At 47.0% G+C, this 16,488-nt stretch overlaps 1 protein-coding gene and 1 pseudogene across 3 annotated transcripts; one reads left to right on the top strand and one right to left on the bottom strand.

Moving 5' to 3' along the window:
• Positions 1-4,033: 4,033 nt before the first annotated feature.
• LOC309376718 (mitochondrial ornithine transporter 1 pseudogene) lies at positions 4,034-5,546 on the bottom strand (annotated as a pseudogene). The gene has a single exon. The product of its transcript is annotated as a mitochondrial ornithine transporter 1 pseudogene (transcript).
• Positions 5,547-7,450: 1,904 nt separating this feature from the next.
• Positions 7,451-13,863, top strand: LOC309375994 (kelch-like protein 6). 2 transcript variants are annotated; one of them, XM_081922109.1, is made up of 4 exons: positions 7,451-7,673; positions 9,909-9,987; positions 11,881-12,108; positions 12,234-13,863. In XM_081922109.1, the coding sequence occupies exons 1-4, from the start codon at positions 7,586-7,588 to the stop codon at positions 13,771-13,773; spliced, it is 1,935 nt and encodes a 644-aa protein (XP_081778235.1). In that variant the 5' UTR covers positions 7,451-7,585; the 3' UTR covers positions 13,774-13,863. The 2 variants fall into 2 exon arrangements, with proteins under 2 accessions (XP_081778235.1, XP_081778236.1); XM_081922110.1 differs by lacking the exon at positions 9,909-9,987 and having other exon boundaries at positions 7,517-7,673.
• Positions 13,864-16,488: the final 2,625 nt, after the last annotated feature.

The raw sequence follows: 16,488 nt of genomic DNA, 5'->3' as shown, positions 1-16,488 counted from the left end.
AACAGGCAACCAGGACAACCAAAATCCATGAATCCACACTCCGTAAGACATGAGAGAATGCAGAGGGGAGGAAAGAAGATGGCGAACGTCCTTGGCTAGGGGTTGCCACATTTCAAAGAGCAGAAAATTAGGACACACTTGCCAACTTCTAGTTTTAACTGTGGATCGCTATGACGAGGCTGCTCATGAAAAAGAGGACGCGCCTTGGAAACACAGGACAATATGGCAACCGTACAGCCTCCAGCCCACAGAAATTCCTTGTCAGGAGTGCATGCAGGAGCCAGGTCCTGTGGCCAGTAGGACTTTGCAGGATAGGGACCTTCCTAAGTTTGTTTCGGAGAGGCAAGACGCAACCGCACAGGTGAGGCCGATTGATAACTTGCTGCACCTGGTGGCAAGAGCCGGGAAGGGATTTAAGGTCAGCATTTCCCTTTGGCTCTTTGCCACAGCAACAAATTTCCTGCCTTGCTGTATTAGGCTCCTTGACTCCCTGCTTCTTGATCCTCGGACCCTTGACTTCGTGACTCCTTCCTTCCTGATCCTCGGACCCTTGACTTCGTGACTCCTTCCTTCCTGATCCTCGGACCCTTAACTTCGTGACTCCTTGCTTCTTGATCCTCGGACCCTTGACTTCGTGACTCCCTGCTTCCTGACCCTTGGACCCTTGACTTTGTGACTCCTTGCTTCTTGTCCCCGGACGCTTGACTTCGTAACTCCTTGCTTCTTGATCCTCGGACCCTTGACTTCATGACTCCTGGCTCTCTGACCCTCAGACTCTTGGCTTCCTGACTCCAGGCTTCTGGACCCCCGTTCCTGCTCCCACCCGCCATCTTGCCCCCGGTCCCGACGTCCTCAGCCAAGACTTTTGACTGCCTGTAAACCGGACCATGACATTCCTCCTAATTTCCACTTTTGCCAGAGTGGACCAGAGGACGTTCATTGAACAGGATGTGGCAGAGAGCAAGATCCCCTAAGGATGGGGTGGGATTCCTCAGTTTCAAAATAAAATATGAACAACCCTAGGGGGTGAAATGGAGGAAGGAGATGGGTTAAAGATATTGGATATAATATTCAGTTAGAATCCTGGAAAAGGTTGTGGAAGGAAGGTATTAATTTTGCTGCATGCAGTGCACTTAAAGAAAATGTTATGAAAATGATATACAGCTGGTACCTAACACCAGCTAAACTTGCTAAAATGTGCAAGGCAAGAACCAATGAGTGCTGAAAATGAAAGGAAAGGGAAGGTATCTTCTACCACATGTGGTGGACTTTCTAGGAAATGGTATATAATAAGTTAAAGAAAATGTTTAAAAATACTTTTGTTAAAAAACCAGAAGCCTTTTTATTGGGTATAGTGGGTGAAAAGATATCAAGGGAAGATAAAAGACTGTTTATGCAACAATGGCAAGAACTCTTTTAGCTCAAAAATGGATGAAGTACCAACGAAAGAAGAGTGGCAGATGAAGATGTTGGACTGGGCAGAACTGGCAAAGCTTATGGGCAAAATCTGAAACCAGCATGATCAAGTATTCCAAAAGGACTGGAATAAATTTATACAATATCTGACAGATTATCGTAAGCGATTAACATCACTAGCAGGGTTGACCGATGACTTGTAATGAGAAGTTTTCTTGACTTTGTAATGAGAAGTTTTCTACCTTTCTGTATTTATTTAAATTTTGAGCTATTTTGTAATGAGTGCAATTGGAATTGGAAAACGTACAAAATGCAATGATATAAAGGTTAATTTTGAAAGCCCTGAGGCGGGACAGAAGGAAGCCGATAAGCTCTAAAGCTGTATTTTAATATTTTGTTGGAAGCCGCCCAGAGTGGCTGGGGAAGCCCAGCCAGATGGGCAGGGTATAAATAATAAATTATTATTAAATTATTATTATTACAGTATAAAGAGCCAGGGAGGTAAAGTGGATAATAATGATGTGAATGTATATTATTAAATGGAAAATAAATAAATAAAATTATATATATACACACACACGTATACACTGTATTTTTCCATGTATAAGACCAGGTTTTGTTTTGTTTCTTTTAACAAAAAAAATAGGTTTAAAATTGGGGCTCATCTTATACACGGGTAGTGCTGAGGGGTGTTTTCTTAATTTGGAGTCCCCAAAAATGGGGGGGAGCGTCATACATGGGGGGCATCTTATACACTGAAAAATATGGGGGGTGTATGTATATGTATATATATGCTTTCGTAGATTTTCACGGGTACAGGAATGCAGGTTTTGGTGTCCTCGGGTGTCTTCCCGTGTAAAAGTTGGGGTGTCTAGGCGACGTTTCGACGAGGTCTCACTCGTCATCTTCAGGCTGGTGCTTTCGGCTTCTTGTTACTGGAACAGAGCAGGATCTCAGTGTTTGAGTTCCTATAAATACTGTTGAGGGGGTGTGGTGTATAGCCTCCAATGTTCTGGGCAGAGAGGAAGTTCCCAGGCTAGTGTGCCTTTTCTTCTTTTGTTCCTTAATTACTTGAGGGATATCTTGAGTGATTTCTTGAGTGATATCCTGAGTACCACTTAGGTGGGTCATTAGGTGTCAAAGACTTTAGCAACTAATCCACACCTAATGACCCACCTAAGTGGTACTCAGGATATCACTCAAGAAATCACTCAGGATATCCCTCAAGTAATTAAGGAACAAAAGAAGAAAAGGCACACTAGCCTGGGAACTTCCTCTCTGCCCAGAACATTGGAGGCTATACACCACACCCCCTCAACAGTATTTATAGGAACTCAAACACTGAGATCCTGCTCTGTTCCAGTAACAAGAAGCCGAAAGCACCAGCCTGAAGATGACGAGTGAGACCTCGTCGAAACGTCGCCTAGACACCCCAACTTTTACACGGGAAGACACCCGAGGACACCAAAACCTGCATGTATATATATATATATATATGTGTGTGTGTGTGTCTGTGTGTGTGTGTGTGTGTGTGTGTGTGTGTGTGTGTGTGTGTGTATATATATATATATGAATGAAATGGAGGAGGGAGAACCTTCTCCTGAACAAATTCCTGAGGGAAAGAGTGTTTATACATGTTATTTGGCTGCGATCTTCTAGAAATCGTTGCCTTGGAAAGGTTCCCCTCCAGGCCTTGAGGAGAGAGACGAAGGCAGCTCCGTAAAGGGAACCATTTTGAGCTTGGCTCCAGCAGGGGAGAAAAAGGCGGGAAAAAGTTGCCTCAGCTGGAGGGTCTCTGCCCCGTTGGCTCAAACCCCTGCCTGTTCTGAGGAGAAATGTCTAACCTCTCCACAGAAACAACCCTGGAACAAAAATTAAAACGATTATCATTAGTAGAAGTAGTATTATATTCTTCACCAGATTATTAGGTAGTATTATATTCTTCAGCTCCTTATTAGGTCTCTGAGGAAGGAAGGAACGGACACAGAAAATCCCAACGTTTTTGAGGGAATCGCTTTGCAACGCCCTCCAAACAGGGGGATGTTCAGAAAAGAAAAATGCACAACCTGACGCACCCAGTGCAGAGAGTAGGCTACACCCGTCCGCAAAAACGAGGCCTAAATTAAAGTTATTTTGTGAAAAATCAACACTCTGCAGTGGTTTCGTGACCCAAATGCACAGGCCTAAACCCTTTTGCTGGAACGTGAGGAGGGAAAAATCAAACATGGCAGATGGCCATCCAACTTCTGCTTAAAAACCTGCAGAGAAGGAGAGGCCACAACCTCCGAGGTCGTCCTCATCGACGTAGACACTATTGAAAATGTACTCTGGAGATAATGGGTTTCAGGCCAAATTGGATCATGCCCTCAGAGACATGTTCAGACACCTGGAGATTCCAGAAGTGTTAAATAAATATTATATTTGTTATCCTTTTATTACAGCAAATGCTGTTCACCCTAGGTCGCGGGAGGTGATGCACTTCAGAGGGGTGGAGATAATTGTGCAATATTGCTTTAATGGGGGAGAGAGAATCCTTCAAAAGATTATCGTATTTTTCCGTTATTGGAACAAGAATTGCACACCTATAGCCAAAGGTACTTTAATAAAAGTCGGGGAAGAGTTGGAAGGATTTTTAATAATGGCATTTCATTCAGTCTAATGAAGTGGCTTAGGGAACAGGAGCTTTTTAAATTGACCCTGGGGTAAATGCAAATACTTCTGTTCAAGTATTATATTCTTCTTCTTTGATTTGTGTTTGTTTTAGAAAAAAACCCCCAACATATTTATTTAAAACATCAGATACTTAAAAAAATTAAACCAGAATCTTTAAAACTTGATTAATTTCTTTTGTTCTTGCAGCAGCTCTCACGACCTGTAAAGGTTTCCAATGATTGTAATAAAAAATATTACATCTCAAACTGGTTCATCATCAGTTTCCGACTGTACTCATAGGCAAGGAACAAGGCACCGTTGGCTGGGAAAGCTCGGATCATGGTAGGTTTCAGTCCTGAGTACAAGGCAAAGATACCTTCTTTCCGGAGCACGCTTGCAAACGTTACCATGAAGCCTGCCTGCTTTCCATCCATGGAAAGGACCTGAATTCTAGTTTTGATGCAGTCAATGGGATAGACGGCAATCCAGAGACACACGCCACCAAAACCGCCGCTGACCATCAGCGCCACAGGGCCCAATTCCTCTTTTGGCCTCCCAAATGCAAAAAACGTCCGGCTCAGCTCATAGCCTCCAAAGAACAAAAAATAGCCTGGGATTTCGCGCAGCAAAGTGCTGGAGAAGCCGCGGTAGAAACCAAGGGGACCGTCCTTTTCCAGGACACCTTTCACTACCGACCAAACTGTACTGCGCCCGCGCACGACCTCCCCGGATAACTGCATTTCGTGCATGGCCTGCAGGCGACACTTCACAAGTTCGGTGGGGCAGAGGACCGAGGTGGCAAAGGCAGAGGCAAAGGAGCCGGCGGCGGCGTTTTGAAGGTCGCTCAGCGTCGCTTTCTTGTCCAGCCCCACAATGCTCCTGACAACGCTTTGGCAGAAGCCGTAGCACATGAAGAGCACGGCGTTTTCGGCAATGTTGGCGACCAGAGCCGGCGTGGTGCCCTCGTAGAAGCCTCGGAGCCCCACTTGCTTGTAAATCTTCACGAAACAGTCCACAAACCCTCGGTACATGGCAGGGAACGTCTGCATTTTCACCTTGGCGGTATCAAATGGCTGGCCGGTAATCACACGGGCAGTGCCTCCTGCAGCCCCTGCCGTGAGGTCAATGGCAGCTTGGATGACAGGGTTGGTTTTCATGTTTCCCACTGGTTTTGTGGCGGCTCTAAATCACCAGGTTTGCTGCAGCCCACGAAGAGATGTGATGGGTAGCTCTCTCCAGCTCCAACTCGCCAGCGACTCACCTGCATCGCCTGCCCTGGACCCCCTTCTTCTTAGATGGTTGTTATTATTACCTTCCTCTACCACAATTACTGTATTTCAGTCCTTCCTTTGGAGTACTTATGGTGGCTCACATAATAAACTATAAGCAATTGCAGTGGGTCCCCCCCCCAACAAATGCCCCATTGTGATGTTTGAGGCAGCTTTACTTGGTCAGAACAACTGCCGCCCAGTGGGGGAAAGTGGTGTTCACAGGCATATAAAGTAGAAAGCCTTAAGAGAGATGGAGGCTTACATTTTGTTTTGTTGCTTAGTCGTGTCCGCCTCTTCGTGACCCCCTGGACCAGAGCACGCCAGGCACTCCTGTCTTCCACTGCCTCCCGCAGTTGGGTCAACACTGTCCCACCATCTCGTCCTCTGTCGTCCCCTTCTCCTTGGGCCCTCCATCTTTCCCAACATCAGGGTCTTTTCCAGGGAGTCTTCTCTTCTCCTGAGGTGGAGCCTCAGCTTCACGATCTGTCCCTCCAGTGAGCACTCAGGGCTGATTTACTTCCGAATGGAGAGATTTGATCTTCTTGCAGTCCATGGGACTCTCAAGAGTCTCCTCCAGCACCAGAATTCAAAAGCATCCATTCTTCGGCGATCAGCCTTCTTTATGGTCCAGCTCTCACTTCCATACATCACTACTGGGAAAACCATGGCTTGAACTATACGGACTATACTATAGCTTACATTTACACATGTGTAAAAGTTGAGCCACTTTCTCAGAGGAAAAGCATGCCTGTGTTATCAGAGCCGGATGATTAATTCAGCAAGAAGGTCATGGCAAGTTGGTATCTGGTTTTCAACATCGCAATATATTACCAGCTAAACATCGTGATATACGGATATGTCATGATATCTAAAGTCAGGATGGAGCTATGTAGAGGCAATGGCTGTCTTCACGGTTTCCCCCGCATTGTGATTTTTGCATAGCACACACACACATCATGATTCGCAATATATTGCCGGGCCACAAATTATGAATCTGATATCACAATATGAACTTCAAACCGGTTTGGGGCGATATATCGCCCAGCCCCTAATGTACGTCATGATTCGCGATATATTGCCAGGTCAAAAATTATGAAATCGCTATGATGATATGGGCTTCAAACCATTGTTGGATGATATATCAATATATTGCCCAGCCCTAGACAGGGTTCCTGTTTTCTCTCTATCTAGCTCAAGGCTGAGTTTTCCTGCACAAACATTCCTGGGGGTATAGGGCGGTATACAAATTTAATAAATAAAATGATGATTCTTGGCCCATTCTTAAAATAAGCAGGTTCTCCTAGTGACCTCTGTTTGGCACAGTTTTCACATCTCTTCTATGTAAGCTGTCTTTATCGAAACACATACAGTGGTACCTCGGGTTACATACGCTTCAGGTTACATACGCTTCAGGTTACAGACTCCGCTAACCCAGAAACAGTACCTCAGGTAAAGAACTTTGCTTCAGGACAGTGGCGTAGCGTGGGTTGTCAGCACCCGGGGCAAGGCAAGTAATTTGTGCCCCCTAACCCATGGATTTGCGCCCCCTAAACCTAACCCCCAGATGTTGCGCTCGGTGCAGCCGGGCCCCCCTGCACCCCCCATGCTACGCCACTGCTTCAGGATGAGAACAGAAATCGTGCTCCGGCAGCACGGCAGCAGCAGGAGGCCCCATTAGCTAAAGTGGTGCTTCAGGTTAAGAACAGTTTCAGGTTAAGTACGGACCTCCAGAACGAATTAAGTACTTAACCCGAGGTACCACTGTACTACGATTACCCCTGCACAATCTGCAGGAGAAAAAGAAAACCAGCTTTCCGCACAAGAAAACGCACTAAGAGATTGGGTTGTGATCAGAAACAGAGTTTTCATCCAGCGGAGAGGGTGCCACATGGATCTGCCGCGAGGCAAGGAGCTATCCCGGGTACTGCAACCTTCTTCCCACATTCAGGGAGTGGAGCAAGGGCCCACAGGCTTCCCAAAGGCGCCATCTTCACAACAGTTGCTGCAGCTCCCCTGGCAGCAAGTTGAGCCAGGGCAAACCACTAAATTCCTAGGGCGCCCTGAGGAGGCCCAAGGTGCCACGGCGACCATTGTGGTGGTGATGGCTGCCCCAGGGACACTGGTGCCTGAGCTGTAGGCTGCTTTTAAGAGAGACTTTGAGGGGGCAAGTGAGAGGCAGGTCGGAGTCCCCCCTGGGCAGGTTCCCAGAGAGAGTGGCAGCCCCTCGGGACTTGGCGGCAGGAGGCATGGATCCAGCGGACATGGCAGAAGTCGGCAGAAAGGAGGAGGAGCATGAGCCAGAGAGCTCTTCACTGAAAGCTTGTTTCAGCCAGGGTGAGTCCGAGGCTGACCTCAAACTCGGACCACATTGGGCAAAATATTCCTGCATTGCAGGGGGTCAGACTGGATGACCCTCCTGGTCCCTTTCAACTCTATGATTCTATTGTAGCCGGCAGCCTCATTGTCCTTGAGGCCAAAGCCTCTTCGGGGGGTAGGAGGGGATGTGGAAAGACGCCAGTCCTGGAATAAATGCTGGGAGCCCAGCCTTCTGATCTCCCTTGGCCACCTGAGCAAAGCCTTTTTTTCCTGGTCTTGAAACCCCGGCAGCAGCAAATGATTGCAGAATTTTCTGCATGACAGGATAAGAGCAACGTATTATTCTGGCCGCTGCTATCATTAACAGTTTTTATATAGGCTGCCCGATAATATACTGCCACATGTCACCCCAAACTCTGATCAGTGCAAGATTCCAGGGGTTCCAGGCGCTTACCCAGGGTTAATGAGACACAGCAGAGACTGTGGTGTCATTAGGATATAGGGTTTATTTACAGACATATACACCCTGATCCTGTGATGGAGGGGCTCACAGCATCAACCCCCCAAATGGGTCTTGTTTCTCCCATAGCCACAGCCTTGGAGTCAAACAGAAGTCCGCCATGGCACACTCTTGCTCTCTGCCTTTTTCAGGCTGTAACCTTTTCCCCTCTAGGTCACATCACAGCAAATTCTGCCCTCAATCTCCTGCTTTGTCCTACTAACTGTCTAAGAGAGGGAGGAGGGGGCCCACCCATTTGTCGTCTGGCACAGAGCCCCTATCCTTGGTTCTCTTAATGGCTCATCAGGAAGCTAGCCTGGCTTATGTTTTAACACTTGCTGGGTCCAGGTGTTCAAAGGTCTGGCACTTACAAACTCATAACAACAACAACAATTTATTTGTACCCCGCCCATCCGGCTGGGCTTCCCCAGCCACTCTGGGCGGCTTCCAACAAAGATTAAAAATACATTAAAATGTCACACATTAAAAACTTCCCTGAACAGGCCTGCCTTCAGATGTCTTCTAAATGTCAGATAGTTGTTTATCTCTTTGACATCTGGTGGGAGGGAGTTCCACAGGGCAGGTGCCACTACCGAAAATGCCCTCTGCCTGGTTCCCTGTAGCTTTGCTTCTCGCAGGGAGGGAATCACCAGAAGGCCCTCGGCGCTGGATCTCAGTGTCCGGGCAGAACGTGGGGGGTTGTATATCCTTCAGATATACTGGACCGAGGCCGTTTAGGGCTTTAAAGGTCAACACCAGCACTTTGAATTGTGCTTGGAAACGTACTGGGAGCCAATGTAGGTCTTTCAAGACCGGTGTTATATGGTCTCAGCGGCTGCCCTCAGTCACCAGTCTACTGCCACATTCTGAATTAGTTGTAGCTTCTGGGTCACCTTCAAAGGTAGCCCCACGTAGAGCGCATGCATTCAATGTGTGGCTAACAAAAGATAAAAGATAAAAGAATAAAACACAAATGGCTGGAGGGGTTTTTGGTGTTTGGGGGGAGTTCTTTTTGGTGATCTGACTCACAGTTATCCTGAGTGACACCTCTCCCCTCCCAGTGATTTAGCAGAGGGGACCATAGAGCACAATCCAGTTGCACTAAACTTTCATTCTCCTTGAGCAGCAAGGATCCTAATTGCTAAAAACTGGAAAAAAGAAACTGTGCCAACAAAAAAGGAATGGCAAGATAAACTGTTAGAGAATGTTGAACTGGCTAGATTAACAGAGGCAATTAGAGATCACATTAGAGAAGAGTTACAAAAAGCATGGGGAAGATGCAGAGAATACTTCAGTGCCCTAAAATACATACCTGGACTTGTTTCGATTAATGTCTGCAGGAGACTTTGTGGATATTTAAGTTATAATTAGAAAAATCTTAATAATTACTCATAAAGGAAACAGTTTATAAGAAGTAAATAAGGAGGCCAGATGCAGGATAAAGGAAGCCTTTTATTTGGTTGTTTGTATTGTTGTATGTTATGCTCACTGTATGTTATGTTCACGTTTAATGAGGGTGGATTTGTGTATTGGGGTGGGGTGGGGGGGTTGTGTTATATTGTAAATAAAATTCCAATAATAATTAAATAAAAAATAAACTTTCATTCTCCTTGGACAGGGGCTTTTGAGCAATTGTTCTGGATTGTTTGCTATGGCCCATACGTTAACCTCCCCTTTCTAGGGAGCTGCCCTTTCCCCTCAGGTGAGCAGCTATAATGACCTAGAAGGCTTTCATCTTCCTCCCTCTCCCTCAGGTTTGAAGCAGCTGCATAAGACCCAGGAACTCTGCAATGCCACCTTGGTAGCTGGAGGGAAGCGGTTTCCGTGCAACAGGTGGGTCCCATGCTGGACAGGAGGGCCAGAAATGCCCTTTTAGCTAATGGAGCCAAGCAGCCTTCTCCTTCTTAGAGTTCCTCCACATTTCTGCTTCTCCTGTGATTCCCAGGCACAGATCCAAGACATTTTCCTTTGGTCCTTCCGCATTCCCTGCTGTTTGCTACTGAATCAGAACAATCTGTAGAAAAACCGATTGACGTTTATTCCAATTCAGAGGTAAACAGTGTGTTTTCCCAGAGAAAGCGGTGGGGCAAAATAAAAACCTCTTACATCCGTGCCAAGAAATCCCAGGAATTTGGAAGTTTGGAAGCCTCCCTAATATCCCACTGGGTGGGAATGTGTAGGCAGTGCCGTTGGATATGGGAATTTATTTATTCAATTCAGGTCTTATTCGCAGGGTGGCATGCAAAAGTCTGACTAAATACAATTTGAAAACCAACTGGAAACAGTAACAAAACAGGGGAAGACAAAATAAAAGCCTGAAAACCCCGCCAACAGAATAAAACACAATTTCCCCAAAAAGTCAAGAGAGTTATTCTTGTATGCAACTGCAGCGGCTCAAACACTTGTGGCCAAGGGATGGAAAGATCAGGAGGCTCCAAAAATAATAGACTGGCAAATCAAATTACAGGAATTTGTGGAGATGGCTCAATTGACTAGCAAACTCAAAGCAAAAATTTGCGGGAAAATGGGATGGTTATAGAAGATAGGTTCAAAAATACAATAATAGTTTTGACTCCATGCTAGCATTCGAGTGACAAAGGAAGTAAAAGGAGGTGGATAACAATTAAGGATTTATTATGTTTTCTGAATGTATTGAAAAATTTATATAGAAAGGTTTATTGTTTTGTGTACATTCAATTGTAAGATAAAACATATGCGAAGGGATTTGACAGGAAGGCAAAATTGAATAAAAGATTTTGTAAGATAAAAGGGGGAAAATATTTATTTTCATTATTTTCATTATTAATTTCTTCTTCTTCTTCTTTTCTGTATGTGTGCGTGTGTGTGTTGGGTATGGAATGTTTGGGAGGAAATAAAACGGTAAATAACAAATAACAAACAAAATACTGATGTATGTAATTTTTATTTCTCAATTATATTTTGTGGTAATATGGTTGTAATGTTTTTTGTAACATAAAATCATTCAATAAAAAATATTTTTTTAAAAAAACAGAATAAAGCACAATTTCCCAAACCATCTACAGTCTAAAACTCATGGACAAATAGGAAGCTCTTAACCAGGTGCTGAACAGCTTTTAATGTCAGCACTTGGCCTGACTCTTTAGAAGGGGCAGTTCAGAGTCAGAGCATAAAAACACAAGAAAATCCTGCTGGATCAGGACAGTGGCCTACGTAGTCCAGCATCCTATTCTCACAGCGGCCAGCCAAAGGCCTGTGGGAAATCTGTAAGCAGGATTTGAGCACAAGAGCAACTCTCCCCTCCCGTGGTCTGAGCTAGTACTCAGAAGCACCACCGCAGAAAAGACCCTCTCTTTTGCATAAGCACAGTGTGGTGTAGTGGTTAAGAGCGGTAGACTCGTATTCTGGTGAACCGGGTTCGATTCCCCGCTCCTCCACATGCAGCTTCTGGGTGATCTTGGGCCAGTCACACTTCTCTGAAGTCTCTCAGCCCCACTCACCTCACAGAGTGTTTGTTGTGGGGGAGGAAGGGAAAGGAGATTGTTAGCCGCTTTGAGACCCCTTAGCGTAGTGATAAAGCGGGATATCCAATCCAAACTCTTCTTCTTCTTCACAACATACCTCCAAGAGAAGAGATATGATTTATCCCATTTTTCAGGTGGGGCAACTGAGGGTAAAAGGCTGTTTGGTACTTGAGGGTACCCAGCTGCTCCACGGCCAATCTGACGGTCTCCATTTCCCACACAGGGCCCTGTTAGCCTCCGTCAGCCCTTACTTCCAGGCTGTGTTTACGAGTGACTTTAAGGAATCCAGAGATGGAGAAGTTTTGCTGAAAGACATGGATCCTTCCCTCCTCCAGAATCTGCTAGCCTACCTCTACTCGGGGGAACTGGCCCTCACTTCAGAGAACGCTGAAGATCTGTTCACAGCAGCCAGCCGGCTCCAGGTCACACCAGCTCTTGAACACATCAGCAGGTAGCGCAAGAGGTCTGGCTCCTCTTATATTTCTCCCCAACACCTGTTTCGAAAGCCAAAGGAATAAGCGGCTTCCACCTACAGGATTTCCAGTGACGTTCTTTCTTTCCATTGCTCCCTGGCAGATATCTATCAGAGAGGATCTCCAAGGAGAACTGTTTCCACTTGTACATGCTGGCCTACGATCACAACAACCCAACCTTGCTGCGAAGCACAATGCACTACCTGGGCCTCAACTTTGAAACCCTCTTGGAACACAAGGATTTCCCGAATCTCGACCTCGGAGCTTTGATCTGCCTCATCTCCTCGGGCCACTTAGTCATCACCTCCGAAATGTACGTCTTCTGGGCTGTGCAGCGGTGGGTGGCGGCCGCACCCGCTGAGCGCCTTCCGGTACTCAAGACGCTCCTGCAACATGTCCGCTTCCCTCTCCTGACGCCCAGGGAAATTGCACAAGTCCAGGAAGACATAGCGACGCTCGACCAGCAAGTGGAATTGCAGTGGGGAGACTTAGATGGGGCAGGGAGGCTGCAGGCAAGTGGGGGTCTCCGGCAGGGCATGTACCAGGAAAGGATCATCTGCATCAAAGTGCCTCGCTTGAGGGACATCCTCTCCGTCAACGAAGATATGGATTGCTACATGGAGTGCTTAGATCCAGCTACGGGGTCCAGGACCAAACTGCCACCTTTAGAGCTCGTGGCGCTCCCTGGATGCTCAGCCCTGGATCACAAGCTCTACATCTCAGGGGGCAAACACCCTGATGGCTCCTACTCGCAGGCGCTGCACGAATACAACTCCGTAGCCAACCACTGGCTCCAGCTCCCCGCCATGTCAACGCCCCGGTCCGTCCACATACTTTTGACTTGCAAGCACAAGCTGTTTGCCCTGAGTGGCTGGAATGACACAGGCCCCCTCGCCTCCGCGGAGAGTTTTGACGTGGTGAAGCAGACGTGGTCACCCATCGCCAGCCTGCCCGTCATCCTGCGCTTCTCTGCCTCGGCCTCGTTCAAGAACAAGCTGTACCTGATCGGAGGAGATGCAGATTCCGACGAAGTGGTTTACCAGGGCATCCTTCTCTATGACATCCTCTTGGATACCTGGGTACAGGTGCCTCTGGAATTCTGTCTCCACGGTGCAGCTGCTGTCACCATGGAGACCGGGATCTGCGTCCTAGGGGGCTTCTTTGCCAAAAAAAACACCCAGACGTACCCAAACAGCCGGTTCAGCCAGCTTCTTCCGTGTACCTCGAAATGCTTTTTCATGCGCGAGGATGGCGTCATAAGCAGCGAGGTCACCATCCCTTCGCTGCCACTGCCCCTTGCCTTTGCAGGCGCTGCTTACTTCCAGGGGAAAATTTATGTGATGGGAGGGGTATGCACCTCCAGGACTCACGATGCCATTTACCACTGGGAGCCTGGAGAAAGTTCCTGGACTCAGTACCCAGAGAGCCTGACGGGCCAAGGAACGGTGGTGCGGAGGGTGCTGAAATGCGTGACCCTGAAGGTGCTGAAGCCAAACTTGAAGGCGCTTGTCCAAGACGATTCTGCAAGCCGGGTGGCTATTGGGCTTGCAGACACCAAGGCCCCCTTCAAAGAGAGGAGGGAGGATAATGCCCCCAGTTGTCCTCCAGATCCCTTGACATCTTTGGGAGCTGGCACACCATAAGAGCTGAAGAAATTCCCCAAAGGGAAGAGATATTTTCACCTGGACTCCTCCAGTATTTAGCCCATTAAAAACCTAGGACATCTATCTTTCTTTCTCTCTCAGTCAGCTTCTTCCTGTATCAAGGCGGGCACTAAACATTCTGGGCCAACACATTAGCATTTTGCACAGGTTCAGGGCCCAACCTTCAGCAATCCCCCCCCCCCCAAGCTATGGGGAGTTCAGGGCAGAAGGAGTTTCCTGTGGAGCAAAAAGCACTGGAAACTTAGTGTCTCTGTAGTAATCTTTTTGTTAACAAACGTACAGGTTGAGCAGGTATTGTGGGGACATGGAAGCAAACATGCAGGCCACCGGTTTCAGCTGGAAAGCAATCTCAGATTAAAAAAAATCCTAACAGCACAGTATATGTCAATAAAGCATGGTGGCTGGGATGAGGTCACCTGCCAGCAGACACTGCGAGCAATATGTCTACAGGACAGGTGACAACTGTCTGGGGCAGTCTGGCTCCTCACCCAGCTTCCGTCTTTTGACTTAAGGCATTTGACAGAAGAATGAAGATTATAGTTTGCTGACTGAAGAAAGCATTGACTAAGCCTCTGTTGCGCCAGCCAAGAGCAGAGTTTTTAAGATGGAGGGAAATTGTCTTTAATCATTCATGGCTGTTAAATCTTCATCCCCTCGGCCTCTAACACATGCGCAGAGAGAAGCACGGCACAATCATCCCTGGGCTACCTCCTTGCATATCTGCCCTCGTGCTGGCCTTCACATCAAGAAATGGAGGGCAGCCTTCCCCTGGGGCCCTCCAGATGTTTTGGCCAAACTCCCTCTCCGTAGTTTCTCCTTCAGAGGCTTAGGGGGGAGGGTGGCCTATGAGGCCTTCTCTGTGGTGGCCTCTAAGCTGTAGACCTCCCTCCCCACAGAGGTGTGCCGGGCACCTCCATTAGACAGCTTTTGGCGCAGAGGTGGTTTTAGGGCAATGCGACCAATTCAGAAACTTGAGATAGAGCTGAAGTCACGTCTCTGACACTTGAGGCACATGTTTTAAGGACCCACTTATTTTATGGTTGCAAGTTGTTTCAATTTTTTAAATATGTTTTAATGCTGGAACCTGCCCTGGGGCATTCGGGTAAAGGGCAGGTACTAAAAAAAACAACAATAGCTTGCTAATGTCTCTGCTTTTTTAAAAAAAGACATCACCTTGCCAACAAAGGTACGTATAATTCAAGCTATGGTTTTCGAAGTGGTGATGTATGGAAGTGAGAGCTGGACCATCAAGAAGGCTGATCGCCGAAGAATGGATGCTTTTGAATTCTGGTGCTGGAGGAGACTCTTGAGAGTCCCATGGACTGCAGGAAGATCAAACCTATCCATTCTGAAGGAAATCAGCCCTGAGTGCTCACTGGAAGGATAGATCCTGACGCTGAGGCTCCAAGACTTTGGCCACCTCATGAGAAGAGAAGACTCCCTTGAAAAGACCCTGATGTTGGGGAAGATGGAGGGCACAAGGAGAAGGGGACGACAGAGGACGAGATGGTGGGACAGTGTTCTGGAAGCTACCAGCATGAGTCTGACCAAACTGCGGGAGGTAGTGGAAGACAGGAGGGCCTGGCGTGCTCTGGTCCAGGGGGTCACAAAGAGGCGGACATGACTAAACGACTAAACAACACCTTGCTTGATGCCTTAGTTGGCCTTGATTGCTCCTGCTCCATGTTGCATCTTCCCTCCTTTCTCTCTCTCTCCAACCCCCACTTTTATCTCCATGTCTTGGAGTCAACTCATGCAGAGCTCACATGCTCCTCTTTAACAGGGATGGAATTAAGAAGACCTGGAGGTTAGGAGAAAAGAGGACAAGGTAATATTCGGTGGAAGTGGGAGAGCTGGGCATGAGGGAGGAAAGGAAGGAAACACTTTGCGTTTTGTGTAAAAGGTCTATTGTTAGAAGGAAAATATTATTTATTTATTTATTTATTTATTTATTTATTTATTTATTTATTTATACATACCCCACCCATCTGCCTGGGCTTCCCCAGCCACTCTGGGCGGCTTCCAACAAAGTATTAAAATACAGTGGTCTGTTAAACATTAAAAGCTTCCCTAAACAGGGCTGCCTTCAGATGTCTTCTAAAAGACATGAGAAAGAGTGAGAGAAGGCAAAGAGAGATTTATCTTTTATGGGTAAAGCGGACAGAAGTACCGGTAGCCAATTGGGCTGGAGTTATATTCCCTTACTGTGCCACTAGATGTCACAAAAGACCCATGAATATAAAGTGGGAAGGATTGAATGAAGTACTGTACTTCTGTAAGCAAGGCATAATTAACTTATGGAATTCATTGCCACTGAAAGGTTGGGTTAGCAATTTGCTGAAGTGGCTTTCAAGGGATTAGATTGACTCATGGAGAAGGAGAGCTCCAACCCATGGCCATCCATCGTCAGCAATAGCTAGTTAGAAATAGAGTCCTGATGGTTAGAAGCAACAAAGAATCTTGTGGCACCTGGAAAACTAACAGATTTACTGGGGCAGAAGGACGCGGGTGGCGCTGTGGGTTAAACCACAGAGCCTAGGACTTGCTGTTCATAAGGCTGGCGTTTCGAATCCCTGTGATGGGGTGAGCTCCAGTTGCTCGGTCCTAGCTCCTGCCAACCTAGCAATTCAAAAGCACCTCAAAGTGCAAGTAGATAAATAGGTACCGCTCTGGCGGGAAGGTAAACGGCGTTTC

This window comes from Podarcis melisellensis, assembly GCF_964234715.1.
Source record: "Podarcis melisellensis genome assembly, chromosome: 8".
In the NCBI taxonomy this organism is placed as follows: Eukaryota; Metazoa; Chordata; class Lepidosauria; order Squamata; family Lacertidae; genus Podarcis; species Podarcis melisellensis.
This window is presented reverse-complemented; position numbering and strand designations above follow the sequence as displayed.